Here is a 19,663-nt window from a genome sequence, read left to right on the forward strand (position 1 = left end):
CAGCGGCTCTATTCCGGTGCACAATTGCACCGTGTATGCCCAACAGGACAGTTTAGACTCTGTACCAAGCTATAACTTATCTCTGTTGAGAGAAACATTCTTCACTGGCCCCCAACTGTGTCTAACTAAGTAAACAGCTGGATTGTACATGTTAGGTTCACCATAAAGTTTGCAGTTCAAATAAGTTTAAACCCACAAAAAAAATTAGACATCTATTGAAGTTTTTTGTTTTACTTTTAATACCATATTTCAAAGTGTCCAAAGCAACCATCTACAAAATTAGGGTAAAACAGCGTTGATAGAAGATTGGAACATTTTACAAGTCTTAAAGGGAACTTGTCAAGACAGACAGAACCTAGCAGAACTGAGGCTTTCATTCACTGCTGGAGGTTGTCACTGCCTAATAAGGTGCTAGTTCCAGTGCACATTACTGGGCATGATGCTGTAAGACATGCTTATTACTAGAACTAACACTGCTGTCAAAAGCTGGGAATGAAAGCCTCTAGTGCTGGAAGGGAACCCTGTCTATGGCAGACATACAGTCCCAACTGGTTCTCTTCAAGGGAAAGTATCAAAATAATTACTAAGCAAGAAAGAATTTAAAGTGTTTGTACAAACATCTCTTTTATTCTAATATCCTCCTAAGGCAAGACGAAAAATAGACCAAGTTGAGTTTTATTGTACAAACTGCCGAGCACCCATATTTATATATATATTTATATATATGTATATAGATTTATATTCAACTCACGCACTCAGTTGAGGAACAGTTAACGAATGGTATTTTAATCAGGTTATTAAGGCCAGTAACGTAGCTGTACTCTTAGCACAGCCAACTGTGGAATGCAAAAATCTTACTAGCTTATGAGGGCTGAACCCACGTGCTACACAAGGCTATATAACAAGATAGAATATGACCCATAACCAACTATATTTTGAACAATCTTTGTGATTTTTGAATATATGAGATAATACAGTATAAAAAAAAAAAGATGCACTTTCTATGCACCTCTGTCTTCTGTTTTTTTTTTCTCTGAATCCCCCCTAAGGCTAGAAACCCACTAGGAGAGCTTTTCTGAGCGTTTTGTGATTTGAAAAGCTCTAGCTAATGTAATGCTATGGGTGTGATCCCACTTGAGTGACGTGATTTTATAAAAATCCCCCGTAGCATTGCATTACCAAGAGCTTTTTCAAATCACTCACGCTTACAAAGCGCTCCCAGTGGGTTTCTGGCCTAAAACCCTGAACAGGAGCAGTGAAAGTCTACAAAATGGTCTGCACAATTTTAACACCATTTTAGGTCAAATATAACAACTGATGTGTAAAAAAAACCCAAAGAACAAATGCTTAACTATGTAGGATACCAACCAGTGGCACTACTATAAAACTATTTGCTCTCATAAATGTACGTTTCATTCAAAATCCTATTATCACTATTCTTTCAGCATCCTGTTCTTTCCTTAAGGAGGCTTATTCACACTCAAGAGATATGTTGTGGCAATACCATTACAATGCACATCCACTTAGGTAACCACTATGTTTTGCACAAATGTGTCCTGCAAAGTAGTAACGCATTGTGTGGCAGAACAGTGGAAATGTCAAATTCTTTTCTATGCAATCTCCACATAGAAAGCAATTTCAATAACTATATGCATGTCATTCTACTGCACAGCACATAGTGTGAACAAGCCCTATTCTATATACTGTATATCGGTTTTGCTGTCAAAAGTAAAAACACTTCCACAGTTATAAGTGTATGAAGTAAATAAAGCTACAAATCTTGATGAAGATTTGTGTGTGCCAGCACCAAACCAAAAAAGTAAAACATACAATAAAGGATACTGGCTCTTGCAGTGTTCTCCCCAGAATTATTTTTCCAGCCGGGTGGCATGAAATAGTAGCCAATTGGGGCGAAATGAGAGAATGCAGGGCCAGTGCTTCTGCGAGCAACTCTGCTTACAGAATAAGAGATGGTGAGCTGATGTCAGCGGGGTGCTGACCAAAACTAGCCGGGAGGAGCAGCTGGCTAAAAGAGCCTGGGGAGAACCGTGTCTGTTGCACACAATGCTTTATTAAACCATAGTAGAACTATATGTTCAATGTCTAAAAATCGATGTAGTCTCTCTCAACACAGAAAAAGACATCCTGCAGCCCTGAAAGTCCATTAATGGGTAACCGGTCATATGGCACCATAAATGCGCCCGCAATAATATGTAGTACTCACTGGACCCTGCACTGAGCATCTGAGACAACACGGGTGGCCTTATATTACTAGCTGCCCTCCACTTAAGCTGTCACTGCGGAGCATCCGATATATCGCCGTGAGGTGATAACTATAGCATGCACTGTGCTTGCTGACTGAGGGTGGGATGCAGTTCTAGTACTTGTGTCACGTGGGTCAGTGCCAAAAGGGTGAGGACTATAGAAACTAAGTCACGTGACATGGTAACATGCTGACTCATTTGCTACACTACTTTATTTAGCTTCTATACATATGAACCTTGCATGTGTCGTGGCTGAGGTGGTTTGATTACTCCTGTGTCTGGAGTTATATGGGGGAACTATATCCATATTACAGGCTGAGGACAGTGAGCTCCTCAGCACATGAGAGGTATATATGCAAGTCTCATGCATCAATCTGTAAATTGGAGCTCATTTTGAAATGGAATATGGATTAAGGTTCTGGTTGTATAGCAGTGTTTTGTTCAACCAGTCTTTTCCCCTCATACCAGTAACTGCACTATATACACCAGGTTACAAACTTCTTGCCTAGCATTTATATAGGCTTCCAGGGCTGCAGGATGCGTCCTATGCTCTATGTTAGGAAACCCCTTGATTAACATTTATTTTCAGGTTTCCCATTAAATTTTCAGTGTGCATGCTAGTAGACAATGTGGGGCTGGGTAAGGTTTAGGGTTCAAACACTTACAGATTGGGTGCAGTTATGGTAACCGCCAGCAAAGCTGGTAGCACATCGCTTGAGTTCTCTATGCCACATCACTTATGAGTTACATACAACTACACTGGTATCTGTTTAGACAGAAGATCACAACTACAGAATAAGACCTTTTCCAAATGTGCTAGGACTATTAAAGAGTTTTACTAGTACCTCGTTATTCTACAGTTGCCTTTTAAAATCCCAGGTCTATAGTGCTGCCCATTACTGGGCTGGGATCTAGAAATTTCTGTTCAAGCTTTTAGCCCTAATAGCATAAAAATTATCCCGTCACTCTGAGAAGCACCAATTCTAAAAACAAAACAAAAAGACCCAGTTTTAGGTTTTGTCTTGAGGTAGGGGGATTAGAGATCCCACATCTATAAATTATTGTGCAGAAAAATGAGTGTCACATTACAGACACAGATCTCTGCCTTTTGAGTGAAAATCCTCTCTCAATGTCATTTATAAAATTCTGAAGTAAACCGCTGTAAATACAAAACAGTATAAAAATATACACAAGGTAAAATATTTAAAAATGCATGGGAGGGGAAAGGCTAAAAAGGCTTGCTCTTCAAAATACTAGACATACACAAACAAATAAAAGGTGCTTCTCTTATTTTTCCTTTGAAAATAACGAATCATGTCACAAATTGAGAAGCAAGGAAAAATTGATACTTGTTTTTAGGTATCTAAGTGCCTTATTCACATAAAAATAAGTGTAAGTTTCACATTCTTGTAGACAGACTAGATGTTTAATGTTGATACCAAAGTGAATTGTGTAAGATGATGCAGTGGTGTGTTATAGAGAACAGCAACTTTCAAAATGAATGGAAGGTAAGGTCCTAAACGAAATCTGAACACAGGCATAATATTTTGATTTTTATAGACAAACTCTAGTTTATAAGTGGTCTTTATCATAAGTCTACTTTCCAAAATTTCAGTTCCAGTACAAGGAATAGAGAGGAGCTGTATTTTAAAGCACACTTGCAGCATGTTAACACATTGTAAATAGCACAGGGCAAAGGATACGCATACAAGCCTAGCTAAACCTACAACTTAACTTGTGAAAGCACACCTTATTTTGGTAAATTATAGGCATTTTTAGCACCGCATTTTACAAAAATGTGTTTTATATTTGCCTGCAGATGTATACCTGTCCATACAGATGCAGAGCACTTTGCATCTTTCCTAGTTAGAAAGTAGGGTCTTGAAACCTCCACTTGCGAGAGTGGGGGTGGGGAGGAGGGTAGGCAATGCAGCAGTATGTTAAATTCTTACTTCATCAAAGGCTTTCACAGCTTCTTGGCGTTTTAAGTTACTGGGTGGTGTCAAAAGTGTCTGGCATGCTCCATCACTGTTCCTGCGCTGCATATCTTTAAAATATCAGACAGTCATATGCTTTAAATTCTATGGAAAAAAAGCACATGACAAATTTTATTGAATTGTATTAAGATACTCTACATGAGAGGTACAGGAACAGTAAGAGGAAATGCACCAGGCACATATCAAAACCAGGGAACATTTGCTCTACTTCAGGTAGGATCACCATTAGCCCCAATATGCGCATTGTCCACTGGCAAATCTTATTTACTTAATAAAATCTTGTGTTGAAAAACAAATAAAAACCAAAACATGGAAACTTAGTCTGTAGAAACTGATCAAGTAAAGCATGCTTACCCAATGGGGTAAACACTTTAGTGTATGGTACCTTAAATCAGATGTGGAAGACATGATATGTAAGGCTCAATATTGCATAGCCTTAAAGCACCTATACACGAACTGATGTTTCCAATAAAAAATTAAATTGGAATTAAAACATTGGATGGAACAAAAAGTTTTTAAAAATAGTACCTACATGGATTTATTTTAGCCAAAATATGAATTAACCACCCTGGCGTTCTGATTAAATCGCCAGGGTGGCTGCGGGAGGGTATTTTTTAAATAAAAAAAAAACTATTTCATGCAGCCAACTGAAAGTTGGCTGCATGAAAGCCCACTAGAGGGCGCTCCGGAGGCGATCTTCCGATCGCCTCCGGCGCCCAGAATAAACAAGGAAGGCCGCAATGAGCGGCCTTCCTTGTTTTGCTTATATCGTCGCCATAGCGACGAGCGGAGTGACGTCATCGACGTCAGCCGACGTCGTGACGTCAGCCGCCTCCGATCCAGCCCTTAGCGCTGGCCGGAACTTTTTGTTCCGGCTACGCTGGGCTCAGGCGGCTGGGGGGACCCTCTTTCGCCGCTGCTCGCGGCGAATCGCCGCAGAGCGGCGGCGATCAGGCAGCACACGCGGCTGGCAAAGTGCCGGCTGCGTGTGCTGCTTTTTATTTCATTAAAATCGGCCCAGCAGGGCCTGAGCGGCAGCCGCTGGCGGTGTTGGACGAGCTGAGCTCGTCCAGACCGCTCAGCTGGTTAAACACTTAAAGAGAATCTTAACCCTGCCACCTAAAAAAAGTTTCACTTACCCAGGACTTCCCCAAGCCCACTTGCATCTGTCCTGTTTCCTCGGCGCTCCTCCAGTGTCCTCCGGTCCCTGCTGTGCGTTTGTTTCATTTTAGGGAGTCAAGCCCCCGGCCACTCGTAGTCTTCTCGGCCTTGCCGCCATCAAGAACGTCCTGTGCTGGTGCAGTACACCTGCGCAGCACACGCTTGACGGTGGAAAGGCAAAAAAAAAAAAAAAAGTACAAAAAGTAGAGTACGTGTGGCCGGACGAAAATGAAACTACTGCGCAGCGGGGACCGGAGGACACTCTTGGAGCGGCGAGGGCACAGGACGGCTGCAGGGGACTTGGGGAAGCCTCGGGTAAGTGAAACTTGTGCCAGGGTTAAGCTTTGCTTTAACCTCTTGAGGACTGCTGTGTTAAACCCCCCTAAAGACCAGGCACATTTTCAATAAATTGGCCACTGCAGCTTTAAGGCCAAGCTGCAGGACCACACGATACAGCACACAAGTGATTCTTCCCCCCTTTTCTCCCCACCAACAGAGCTCTCTGTTGGTGGGGTCTGATTCCCCCCCCCCCCCCCCCCCCCAGTGTTTGTTTATTTATTTGCGTTTGTTTATTTGGGTTTTTTTAAAAATAAAAATGGTGTTTTTTTTCCCGTTGTATACTCCCCTTTCTCCCTCCGCCGGCCAATCCCTGTGATCAGCTGTCATAGGCTTCAGCCTATGACAGCCGATCACCTCTGTGGCTCAGGAGGGGACAGCCGCGCCACACGGCTGTCCCCAGTACAGCGCTGCTGCTGATCACAGCGCTGTACGGGTAATTAGACGGCGATTACGCCGTCTAACAGTCTCCCATTGCCACTCGGAGACTGAAGGCAGAGCTTAGCTCCGCCCACCAAGCAGGAGATGCGCGCGCATCTTGCGTGCGATCTCCTGCAAAACAGAGCCCCAGGACTTTACGCCAACCGGCGTTAGGCGGTCCTGGGGCTGCCGCCGTGGCCATGCCCATCGGCGTGACGCGGTTGGCAACAGGTTAAGTTTTAATTTACTGAGGGCTGTTTGGTAATAAAAAAAAAATACTAACAAATTTGGTCTGTAAAATACCGCACAGAGTATTTTGTAAAAACAAAGATGGAGGCAACTCCTGGCACTGCGGCAAAAATCACTGTAATTTATTCATCAAAAAATTGTAGCTGTGACAAGTGCATTGAGTCAAGAGCACAAGTACAGAACGTGCATACTGTTACCGGGGAGAGAATTCAGTGGGTGAGCCATTTTCGTGCGGGGCGGCACTTCCTCTGAGGCTGTGTCCAGCATTCAGTATTTTAGACTTTTCCAGTAATGTAGAAGTCTCACCAGCTGTGGAGTAGGTCTCTGCACCAAGCTGTGATTCTTCTCCTACAAGTGGTCTGCATGAGCCAGTTCTGTCTGACAGTTTACTAGAGTAAAATGCTTTCTGCATCCCTTTAGATGACTAGAGGGCCCTCTTCTGTGTATTAGTATATAGGTCTGCACATTTAAAGGTATACAGACAAGCCTCTGAATGTCTCCTCCTCTTCCTATTGGCTGTTTGCATTAGTCTGTCAATTTTACTGCATGCTGATTGCTAGTTACCGACAGGTTCAGGCTGCTGTTAAATACCAAACATTTTTACTCGTTTTACTAAATGCGCTAATCTTTAAGAATTTACATTTCTTGACATATATTGAAGTATTTACCACACAACTTGGTAATTTACCTCACTAGTCAGTAATTATATATTTTAACGTGGTAACAGCTTTAGTGAATTAGCTTTTTTTTTAAACTATTCGGTAAAACCAGATGTTTTCTGCATTAATGAATACTGTAATGCTTAGTGAATTCAAGCCTGAGTTGGAAATGCTGTTCTTTTATCAACTAAGCGGTTGTGAGGGTGCAAGCAATGCACAACTGCTATCCACATAATTTTATACTACATTAAAGTGTAACTGTTGGGCGTAATAAGGATGCTAACCAGGCAATCCAAAAGTTAAAATCACTTTTCCTGTTGAAAAATGATCACTCAGTTTACCTGACTTATTTGGTACACACAAAAAAAAAAAAAAAAGTTGCAGGGCATGCTGGGTTGTCCTTTTTTGCTTCTCTACTTCCCCTCAAACTTAACTAATGCAGCCTGATTAGCTGAAGCCTCTTTTACTCCTGTTTTCCCCTCCCATACCTCTGTTCCTCTCTGATTGGCCAATATTTCTCATGCTGTGACAATGCACTTTCTATAGTGAAGGGCGGGCAAATCAGGCAGAGGAGAGTAAGGGAGGAAATTACATTAGCATTGGCTTCAAAATATCCACACATAAAATGGGAAATGCTAAGGAGGTTTGGCTGACAGCTCCTCTTTAACGCAGCACAAAGCCAATGGTAGCAGTGTTACAATCACTGTAAAATCAGGTTTATACAAAATTCTTACAGAATAGCAAGTGGCACACAGCAGTATTATAAAATATCAAACAGGGAAGCACTGTTTGCTTACCGATGGTGTAAACATTCCATGGCATATGGGTATTGCCACCTAGTTTACAATGTGCCAACACACTTCATGTGTGATTTAAGTGTGTTACAGCATCCTTCAACAAAGATTATTTAGGAAAGAACAATGATAAAGAGAAGAGCTACTTTAAAAGAACTACTTCAGAAGTTGAGAACTATCAGATTTTAGGGTGGGTAGGGAAGTTTACCACAAGATCAAGAGCCTATTAAATATACAGGTTTCAAATTCAAGGTCTGCAGTGAGTCTGAGGTCTGGAAATCAACCCTTAAAGCGGAACTGTAGATATAAAATAAACACATGGTTTCACACACCTGGGGCTTCCCCAAATCCCCAGTAGCCGTCCTGTCCCGCTCCTCAATGAGCCTCCGTTCTCCCGCGTCCAGCTACTTTCGGTTTCACCGCCGGGCCACTGTGCCTTGACTTACAAGTCGAGGTACGGGACCGAGCGGCGGCGGGGGAACGGAGACTCGAGGAGATTCGGCGCGGGACAGGACAGCTGCTGGGGGCTTGGGGAAGCCCCAGGTAAGTGGAACAATCTGTTTATTTTTTTATCTACATTTCCGCTTAAAACAAATAAGTTTTTTGCATTCATATGTAGTTAAGCTACTTCTCAGTTAGGCAAATTACAAGAACCTTTTGGCCCCCGACAGTGGTGCTTACTGAAAAGGTTTCAGACGCATAACTGTATATCCATACTTTAATATATTCTAAAGTCTATATACATATAAATATGCATCTATACACAAATGTAATATAAACACATTTACAATAATAAGCAAAATGTATACATTTTAGCTTAAATTATGCTTAAAAAAAAATCAAGTATTCTGAAAAATGTAATGTTTAAATTCATAAATTACATCAACATTTTACATCTGCAAAAAAAACTATAGGCCAAACAGTTACTGTGCCTTAATAACCTGGTAAAGATCTGTTCCTGCTTATGCAATCACACAAAATTAGCTGCCATGTCATCATCATCTGGGGGAGGACAGGAGACCCACAACATAAACAAGGAGGAGAAGTTCAATTCTCTGAGCAGACATATCTGCCATCTTAATAGGAACAGAACAAAATGTACTTTGGTTACATAGGTACAGAAGTCATTAATAAATTAAGCACACATTTCATTGACACAATGGATCTGTTCCAGTGTGTACTGTTCAAAAAGCACCGCAACTTAACAGCACCAATTGACTGAGGCACAATCTTTTACATGTAGTAGCACCATCTGAATTTTCATTGAGGCATGACAGAAATCCTGTCAAATCCCTCATGTGACTCAAATCCAAGTGCCATTCCACTTCTGCTCATCCTTTGAGCTACGTCCTCCAGGAAAAAAAAAAAAAAAAAAACCCAGAAAAAAAAAATACAAACATAAAAGAAATACAATTTTTTTTTTACACATTTCTAATATAAATAAGGTGTACAGTTGTAATTCTCCGGATCTCATTCACAGTGGAATAAGGATAGGTGTGTCTTAGCGCAGACTGGTAAAAGATGAAGCGATTTTATTTTTGAGCCAGTGGTAGCTACAAAAGAAAGACTGAGGGACGGTACTGCCTCAGACTTGAGCACCTTGTTGATGGAAGGTGGACAGAACATAAAAAAACATGTTAAAAAGTAAAAAAAAAAGAAGAAGATAAAATAGCAGGTCTGTATTTGCATAGGTGAATTCAATGAGGTAGATAATTAAATACCTGCAGAAAACAGAAACATAGATTAGTAATATTTCCAATTTCATGAGCCACACATTCTTTTTCAACTTTTTTTTCAACAGGTCTTTAGGGATGGTCAATGAGATGCAAATTTTGAGTTGATACAGGATTATGCAAATTTTGTATGCAGCTTTATGTAGTTTGAAATGGACCAATTCAATTTTACCTCAGCAGGATATGAATGGCCCATGTTCAAGCTGCATACATTTGCATAGAAAATTAACAATACTGCATCACCTTAAAATTATTTGCATCTCATTGACTATCCCTACTGGTTTCTAGAGATGATCAATTAGATGCAAATAACTCCAGCTTGCATGCAGCTTTCATGTAAATTGGTGCAGCTTGGAAATTGGCCAATCAGAATTCAAATTGCTTTTGATAGGTCAAATTCTAATGGTGTGTACACACTAAAGCTGAGTACACACGTACGATAACGATCGTTCAAAAACGAACGATAACGACAATCGGAACGATAATCGTGCGTTCAAAAAGTGTGAACGATCGTTTTTGTGAACGATAACGATCGTTATCGTTCAATCGGACCGATCCAACCCGGCGGATTTTTTCGAAAGATAATCGTTCAATCGTTGCAGTGTGTACAAAGATCGTCCGATAACGCATGTTCTTATTGCCTGTCATAACGTCACTTCCGTTTGCGCACGCATTTTTTTATCGTTCGTCGTTCAGTACTTTATACTTATATCGTTCACGTGTGTACACAATCGTTCATTACGAACGATCTTTTCAGTCTAATTTGAATATCGTGTAAACGTCACGAATCGTTCGTAACGAACGATCTTTATCGGACGTGTATACGAACCTTAAAGATCTTAGACCAATTTTACCATCTTCCATGTAGTATGAGAGCCATACTCTACACCAGTGGTCCCCAACCTTTTTTAACCCAAGGACTGCTTCAGCATGAGGCAATTTTTCCAAGGACCGGGCGTATGCAAGCATATGCGGTGGCGGTGGTGTTATTGCCGGGGGACAGGCATGCTCTACAGACAGGGTCATTACATAAAGCAGTCCTGGCAACACCAGCCCTACCTAACCACTTTCTTCATCAACCTCAGCACTTTGGAAAATATGTCTTTGCACTGCACTGGGGCTGCTGCATAAGCCACCAGCACAAGGTACATTTGGTGTGAATGGGAGTACTGCCTGGATTTCCTTATCTACTGGAACAGTCATTTCCTACCCTCATCTGCCTTCCCTCACTTTTACCCTTCCCTCCTCTCCACAGCCCCTTTACCCTCCTCCCCACACTCACTTCACCCTTCCCTCCTCCCCACACACACTTTTACCCTTCCATTCTTCTGCCCACACTAGATTCCAGCATCAGCTGCTCACCTCTGTGCAGACTGAACTCTGTGGCTGGCAAGAGACCAGAGCATACCAGTCATTCTCACTGCTGCCACCTGGTGTCCATACAGACAGAAAGCATGCTGCATTACAAATAATAGACACTAGGTGGCAGCAGTAACAATGGCTGCAGACGGCTCTTTTCTATAGCTTCCGGCAAACTTCAGTGACACGTCTCTCTGCACTGTGATGACAGACTGCACGGCCCAGCTCAGAGCAGCCTGCGACCAGGTAGTGGGCCGCGGCCCGGGGGTTGGGGACCCCTGCCTACACGGTCTATTCTATGGAGCTGAACTCCCCATCAGATAAAAATCTTTGCAAGATGTTGCACACAGATGCTGTACACATTCAAAAGATCAGTATCTGCAAACGATCTGTTCCTGCAAAAGATCCGTTCCTGCAAAATGCATTCATAGTCTATGATATCTGCAGATCCTCATACACACCTTGTTTAACAGACATTCATCTGCAGATCTGACATTCATCTGCAGATCTGACAATCATCTGCAGATCCAAAGATACTTCCTGGTGGATCGGATCTGCAGATGAATGTCTGTTAAACAAGGTGTGTATGCATGCAAGCCACAACTATTTGCATAGCATTTCCCATCTATGTTGGTCTCTACAGAAATGTATTTGTATCTCAGTTAGCCAAACCGCTTCACATTTTCAGATAATTGCAAAGGAAAAGTAAGGCCCCTTTCACACAGATTAGCACAATTTGGTTGCTATGTAATGCAACTGAATGGCAGTGTTTGCTATCACAGAAGAGTCAGCTGCTGACAGAGGGTCCTGTTACTCTGCAGCAGAAATCTTCAGCATCTTACGTCTAGTGGGTGACCACTGCCCACCTGGATCTGCAAGCATGGGATGGACAACAACCCTCTGCTAATGCAGAATGCTTGCAACTGCCTGCAAGCACCTGGCAGAACCATGGGATGCATCACTGTTCAAGCTACCAATGTGAAAGAAGCCTTAAAAGGACAACTATCAAGATAGCTTTTCCAACAAAGCCAAATATTAATTAGGAGACAAAACACAGTGTTAGAAGCACCCATGCATAGAAAGTACTTGGACTATGAATTAACATTTTGTATTTAGATAATAGATTTTTAGATCCTAAAATTGCCGGTGCTAGTTACAGTACCCTAGATCCAGTATGGGTTGGTTATTTATAGTTCCTGCTAGCCAATCGCATCATTCCCTATGTCAATATTCTATCTTTACTATTTTTTCAGATTTTGCCATATTTTCGAAGTTTCGCTGCAGGATGACCTATCACAATTTGCAGCACTATGGTAAAGGTCTTTGACTGGCAGCATGAGCTGCGTCTTGGAAGTTTATTGCCGAAGAGGTTTTTTTTACTTGCAGATCCCCACCTATTGGCCACTATTGGTAGGATTGGGAAAAGGGGAGTTGACAGAGTCACGGAGAGTAGGCGCACTGTCACCACTGGATGGAAGACTATGTGATTGGCTGCATGCCTTGGGGATCACACTTGGATGCACACAAGGGAAGCCACTTTATGAAGCTGTGTGGCTTCATTTATACAGTGTCATCTAAAACGAATAAAATATTGTCCAGTCAGTTCCACCCCACTTTACATTGATATATATGTTACGGCCAGAACCCGAAGTGTGGCCACTTCGCGTTCTGGCCAGCCACTTCAGGTTCTGGCCGGCCAATGTGCGAAGTGGCCGCAGCGCAGCGGCCAATGTTAGAAACGTTATGTTTATGCCGTCTCACTGCGGCCAAATTTATGACAACTTGCTTAATTGAATTAAATATAGCCGGCGGCAATGTAATAGATGAAGCCGCCGGCTTTCTCACTGCCTCTCTCCTCCCCCCCCCCCCCCCGCCTCTCTCCTCTCCCCGCCTCCCATACAATAAGTAGCAGCCGGCGGGGACACGCGTCCGAGAGTCGTTCGTCGCGACAGGGGAATCCTGCCGTTCCTGCAGAGTGGGTGCTGGCAGAAGCAATGTCTGCAGCCTCTCCGCTCTGCTGCCCCTGCCGCGACGAACGACTCTCCGGCTGCATGTCCCCGCCGGCTGCTACTTATTGTATGGGAGGCGGGGAGAGGAGAGAGGCGGGAGGGGGGGGTACGGAGAGAGGCAGTGCGAAAGCCGGCGGCTTCATCTATTACATTGCCGCCGGCTATATTTAATTAAATTAAGCAAGGTTGTCAAATTTGGCCGCAGCGAGACGGCGTAAACATAACATTTCTAACATTGGCCGCTGCGCTGCGGCCACTTCGCACATTGGCCGGCCAGAACCTGAAGTGGCTGGCCAGAACGCGAAGTGCCCACACTACGAGTTCTGTCCATAACATATACAAAAAACGATCCACAAGGGGTTTTAAAGGAACAGCATCAGTCTTTAATTCTTCATGAGTATTATACCATTTGATTGTAGTCGTACAGACAGAATATCCAATCCCAACACGTGCTTCACGGCCCAGGGACGCTTCCTCAGAGGCAAACAAGTACGTTCAGTCTGTTAAAAATACACAATACATACAAACAATTGTCAATACACCTACCCTCCATCAGATGTCTGCGTAAAGTGAAATCAGGGTAAAATCCCCATCTACTCAGTTATCTTACCACAGTGAGTCGGGCAATTCATAAGGAACAAGCGAATGGATCTCAATCTAGAAAAACATATAAAGATGGAGATCACCCTACTGCACAACCACAAAAAACACATTCCATGTAGTAAGTGATGGAATGTGTTTTTTGTGGTTGTGCAGTAGGGTGATCTCCATCTTTATATGTTTTTCTAGATTGAGATCCATTTGCTTGTTCCTTATGAATTGCCCGACTCACTGTGGTAAGATAACTGAGTAGATGGGGATTTTACCCTGATTTCACTTTACGCAGACATCTGATGGAGGGTAGGTGTATTGACAATTGTTTGTATGTATTGTGTATTTTTAACAGACTGAACGTACTTGTTTGCCTCTGAGGAAGCGGCCCTGGGCCGTGAAACACGTGTCAGGCATTGTTGGTGTTGGGATTGGATATCCTGTCTATACAACTACAATCAAATGATATAATATTCACGAAGAATTAAAGACTGATGCTGTTCCTTTAAAATCCCTTGTGGATCGTTTTTGTATATATTCATTTATTCAGTGCCTGTTCCCCTGTGTGCTGTAAGCCACGATCATGGCAACATAGGGAAACCAATCACTGAAAGGTAAACAAAGTATGGGCAAACACTGACCTTACAGCATTTGCTGTGGCAACAGGTGTAACTCACGTGTTCTGTTCTATGCCGGTGTTGGGAGGGGTGGGGGGTTGTTGGTGGTTTGTATGCATAGTGGCATGGGAAAGGAGTTATGTAGCAGGTGGCGTACACTGTGAGAACAATGCTCTCGCCCGTTGCAGCGCCAAAATGATCCACCAGGACAGATCGCTGGGTTTAGGCACTGCTGTTCACACGCTGGATTCTCAGCAGAGGCTATAGTTATTGGCAGAGATTCATCAGGCATGTGTACGGAGCTTAACATCAAGTAACTCTCTTAAAGTGGATCCGAGATAAACTTTTACTCATTGCATAATTGTGTTCCTTTCATGTAGTTTATATGGCATTCCTCAAGCCAAATACTTTTGTTTTGTTTTAATACTCGAATTCCCTATAAACTAACCAAGCCTCGCCCATAGCTTTTTTCAGACAGCCTTGGCACTCAGTCCCATGTAGCAAGGGCTTATGGGAGCTCAGTCTGGGCATGAGGAGGAGGTTACTAGCCATTGATTTCAGAGGCAGAGGGGAGGAGGCGAGGGGACTGAATTTACACACAGGCAAGCTGATAGCATCTCCAGCCTTCAGCCTGTGACAAACAGAACATGGCTGCCCTCATTGGATCACAGGAATAATCAAACTTTTGAAGCTGTTTGCAGCTCGATATGCTGTGTAAACTATCTAAACTTTAGATAAGATATATAGACAAGTTACTTGTTATAGTTAGTTTTTCATCTCGAATCCACTTTAAGGACATAGTTGGCTTCTGCCTCATCTGATATCAACTGAAAGACTGGATTCCTTGATAATGGTTCTGAAATTAACAGGTGGACAAGGTGATGTGTGTGTGTGGGTAGAAGAATAAGTCTGTAGGTTAGGAGGCACTTACTCTTCAACAGTTGCATATTGCTTACAGGTCCACAAGTAGATAGTCACTCTAAAGGCCCATTCACACTTAAAAGCGCAAAACTGTTTTGTGTGGGTGATTTTACCACGATTAGCGTGGTAAAATCACTGTACACTCGTGATTCAGAGCGATACCGCTCATCAATTTTATAAGCACTGTATCGTGATTAAATGCTGCAGGCAACGAGTTTTGTAATTGCCGTTAATTGCAAAACGCCCGTGATCTGCGGCAATCGCAGCAGTGAGATCACTGCCATAGGGTTACAATTGCGCTAGTGCTTTAACAAGCGTAGCACTTCAGCAGTTAGCGGGAATCCCCTGCTAATTGCCCTAGTGTGAATGGGCCCCAAGGTCACAGCACGGCAGCACGTACCTGAAGTGAGAGATATGTGAAGGCTGTCATTTACTTTAAAACAATACCAGTTGCCTGGCAATCCTGTTGATCCACTGCCTAAAATACTTTTGGCCACAGACCTAAACAAAGATATTTCAGACAAAGATCTGACAAGATTAGCCACATGTTTGTTTCAGGTGTGCGATTCAGACACTACTGCGGCCAAGGAGATAAGCAGGATTGCTAGCCAACTGGTATTGTTTAAAAGGAAATAAATATGGCAGTCTCCATATACCTCTAGTTTAGGTTCCCTTTAACAAATAAGAAATGACAGCTACCATATTTTTGTTTTCACAGAGTCGCTTAAAATAATGAACTTCAGTTTTTTGTGGGTGTGCAATAAAGTTTTGCAGAACAATTTTACAACCGATTATTCTGTGACCAATAAAAACACTTTCATGACCTCACTGGTTAAAAAGCACTAGATTTGGGTAGAGCGTCTGTAAAATATAAGTTGAAAGCTGTACATGCAAAGTCAAACTACCTGTGCAAGGCAGCATGTGGCATCTTTCTCTCATGCTTGTTATTCTATTTATACAAAAGCTGTCTACTACAGACTGGTGTAACATACAATTGGAAACATGTCGCTCAACTCGCTCCAAATAAATTGTAGTCCAACCTCTGCCTTTGGCCCAAGTAATGTCATCAAGTGGAAATTTCAAGCAACTTTTATGCACAGCCTTGTTTTCTAGCTTTTAGACAAAAAAAATGAAAGCATATTGCTGCCAGATTGGGAGATGTGGTGTTACTCACCTCCTACTGTTCCACCAGTCACTCCAGGCGATGTGAAACTGGCAATGCCATGGGAATTACCTAAACGGCCAGCTGGCCCAGTCACATGTACAGGCATGGAGCCGAAGAGGGACTGCAGTACAGAATTGCTGGCCACTGATGTAAGGCCACCCTGCAGTGTTAGCTGGGAACCAGCCGTCAAGCTGCTCAAAAAATGATGTGTCTGGAGGGGTGTTGAGCCAGGCCCCTTCCCATTCAGTAGGGCCCCCATTCCCTGTGGCATGAATAAGTTGCTCCCTGCTCGTCCCTCCCCGTCCCTCTCCCGACTGCGGGGAGCTTTGGAGCGATCATTTTTCGAACTTGAACCCCTGTCCTCTCTCTTTCCATCAGATGTCAACTTTTTACTCAGGAACAAGTTGCCCTCAGGCGTCTTTCCCACTTCTGGTCTGGTGTGTTCGCCAAGACTGCTAGTTGACCCTGGGCTCATACCCCCAGAAACACGACGAGCCCCATCACCAGATGGGTAATGAGTACTGCAGAGAGGGGATGAAGCAGGGCTGTCAGGTGTGCGACTGGGAGCTGCATCAGAGATCGGGGAAAAGGTGGATTTCCATTTGCCTACACTTTCGCAAGAAGATTTTCTGCTGGGATACGGTAGACCTAAAATGGTGGAGGGGAAAGCAAGGATCAATAATGGGAGGAGGAGGAACATGGATTTCAGTATAGTCAGAGGAAAAGGAGGATGAAAGAAAAATCTATTTCAGACTCACCTCTTTCTCCTTCACTCCGCTGTGGAGAATTTTTGTTCTCAAAACATAAAGAGTTCTTCCTTTCAGTCCTGTTTGTAGAGAATGAACATATGAAAGTCAGTAACTTACAACAAAGAATATACTGCCCAAAACAGAAAAAATATTTGCTTGGAACTTTTCTCTTTTAGGTTGGATCCAACCTACAGTTTAAGCAAAAATGACACCATATATACCTGTAAAATGAGCTGACGTTTTTATACCAGAAAATGGACTAAAATCTTTCAACTTGTGGGTTCCTAATTCCAACTGAATTAGCCATACAAGGGTCAGTTGTGACCCAGGTAGACAAACAAGTGACTTTTCCACAGTTCAAGTGGAATGTTTGGCTAATGATGGCTCCTCTTCCACCTTATGCAGAGTGTCATATTGGAAGCACAACTGTAAAAGCTCAGTATACACATGTGGCAGATGGAAAATGAGCAATACCCGATGGCTAGCGGCGAGCAAACAATGTAAGCGCACATTTTAATTCACACGTGTAGATGAGGCTCCGATCCGGCGGCTCAATTAGCCGCCGGATCGTCTCTTCCGCATTCCCGCGCGTACCTACCGCGTCCCTGCTTGCCCGCACCGGATTCGATTCCCCGCTCGTCACCGCTTATCTTCCGCTCGATTCCCTGCCATTGTCCCCTCGCAGGGAACTAGCAGGGAATCGGCTGTGGCAAGATCAGACCTGTTGAATCTTATCAATCGAGCCGCATCAGCGGCTCGATTGATAAGGAACATCGGAGCCTCATCTACGCGTGTAGATGAGGCTTTAGGACTTTTTTTTTTTTTTTTTTAATTATTGGCCAACCTGTCCATTTCTGATGACTGCTGTCGTGTGTAAAGAGCTTTAGTTAGAGGTGTCTTTCCAGGTGCTGGCAGCAAATTTCCCCATTGTCCGACTACTCATGCGAGCTTTGAGATCTAAGGTCATGTGAGCTCTCCAGGAGTTAGAAGATTCAGTCGAGATGTCAGTCCTCAGAGACATAGCTATAACCTACACAATGCTGAGTCAAGGGCCAGCAGCACTCAGGTTAAAATGCCGGTGGGAGCAAGCAAACAGCCGAAATCATCCTCCTCCACAAGTATAGCAAACAAACAAAAAAAAAAATAGTTTGCAGGAATAACCTACACCACAGTTTCTCAACCAGGGGTCCATGGACCCCTGGGAGTACATCGGCAGCTGTCAGGAGGTCCCCCAGGAGCAGAGGGACAAAACGGCGGATTTCGCCTGCAGGAAAGAAGTGTCAGGCAGGGCAGGCAGTGTCCATGGCAAGGGGTGCAGCAACTTACTTAGCCCCGATCCCACATGGAATCCTGTGGCCGGGCTCTCCTCCTGTCGCCATGGTTACCCAGCAGCCTCTCATGACGTCAGAGTTGCTCCTGGAAGTAACCATAGCGGGAGGACGCGGCAAGAGGATGAGAGTCCGGCGACAGGAGGAGAGCCCAGTGAGAGGAGACTGCACGGGAACGGGGCTATGTAAGATTATACTGGGGCAATACCTGGCTATCTATACTGCAGCACCTATAGCTCGCTAACTACACTGCGGCATCACCTGTACCTGGCTACTCTATTCTGGGGCATCACCTGTACCTGGCTAATCTATTCGGGCGCACCACCTGTACCTGGCTAATCTAATCTGGGGCACCACCTGCACCTGGTTTATCTATTCTGGCGCACCACCTGCACTTGGCTAACCTATCCTGGGGCATCACCTGTACCTGGCTAATCTATTCGGGCGCACCACTTGCACCTGGCTAACCTATTCTGGGGCACCACCTGCACCCGGCTAACCTATTCTGGGGCACCACCTGCACCCGGCTAACCTATTCTGGGGCACCACCTGCACCCGGCTAACCTATTCTGGGGCACCACCTGCACCCGGCTAACCTATTCTGGGGCACCACCTGCACCCGGCTAACCTATTCTGGGGCACCACCTGCACCCGGCTAACCTATTCTGGGGCACCACCTGCACCCGGCTAACCTATTCTGGGGCACCACCTGCACCCGGCTAACCTATTCTGGGGCACCACCTGCACCCGGCTAACCTATTCTGGGGCACCACCTGCACCCGGCTTATCTATCTGGGGCACCACCTGCACCTGGCTTATCTATTCTGGGGCACCACCTGCACCTGGCTTATCTATCTGGGGCACCACCTGCACCTGGCTTATCTATTCTGGGGCACCACCTGCACCTGGCTATCTATACTGGAGCACCTATAGCTCTCTGCATACACTATGGCATCTGTACCTGGCTACCTATACTGGGGCACATATACCTCGCTACCTATACTAGGGGCACCTGTACCTTGCTAACCTATACTGTGGGCACCTAAGGCTGAATACCTATTCTGGGGGCACCTATGCCTTGATACCTATTTTGGGGAACCTATACCTGGATACCTATATGGGGGGCACCTATACCTAGCTAGGACAGGGGGTCAAGATGTGTCAGAGGGGGACCTAGAGGGGGACAAAAGAGGCACAGGGGGAACAGAGGGGGACAAAAGAGGCACAGGGGGAACAGAGGGGGACAAAAGAGGCACAGGGGGAACAGAGGGGGACAAAAGAGGCACAGGGGTAACAGAGGGGGACAAAAGA

General features: G+C 44.1%; 1 protein-coding gene across 2 annotated transcripts in view; it reads right to left on the reverse strand.

Annotated features, from left to right (window-relative positions):
* Nucleotides 1-215: 215 nt before the first annotated feature.
* The window catches only part of DOT1L (DOT1 like histone lysine methyltransferase), a 229,520-nt gene continuing 210,072 nt past the window's right edge, over nt 216-19,663 (reverse strand). Inside the window, exons 26-30 of one of the 2 annotated variants that reach the window (XM_068233967.1) lie at nt 17,034-17,101; nt 16,285-16,923; nt 8,822-9,601; nt 1,235-4,345; nt 216-1,044 (exon numbers count right to left, since the gene is read on the reverse strand). In XM_068233967.1, the coding sequence (XP_068090068.1) occupies nt 9,594-9,601; nt 16,285-16,923; nt 17,034-17,101 (715 nt within the window). In that variant the 3' untranslated portion in view covers nt 216-1,044; nt 1,235-4,345; nt 8,822-9,593. The remainder of the gene's footprint in view (nt 1,045-1,234; nt 4,346-8,821; nt 9,602-16,284; nt 16,924-17,033; nt 17,102-19,663) is intronic. The other variant, XM_068233968.1, reaches the window with a different exon arrangement.

The sequence above is a fragment of the Hyperolius riggenbachi genome, chromosome 1, assembly GCF_040937935.1.
Source record: "Hyperolius riggenbachi isolate aHypRig1 chromosome 1, aHypRig1.pri, whole genome shotgun sequence".
Lineage (NCBI taxonomy): Eukaryota > Metazoa > Chordata > Amphibia > Anura > Hyperoliidae > Hyperolius > Hyperolius riggenbachi.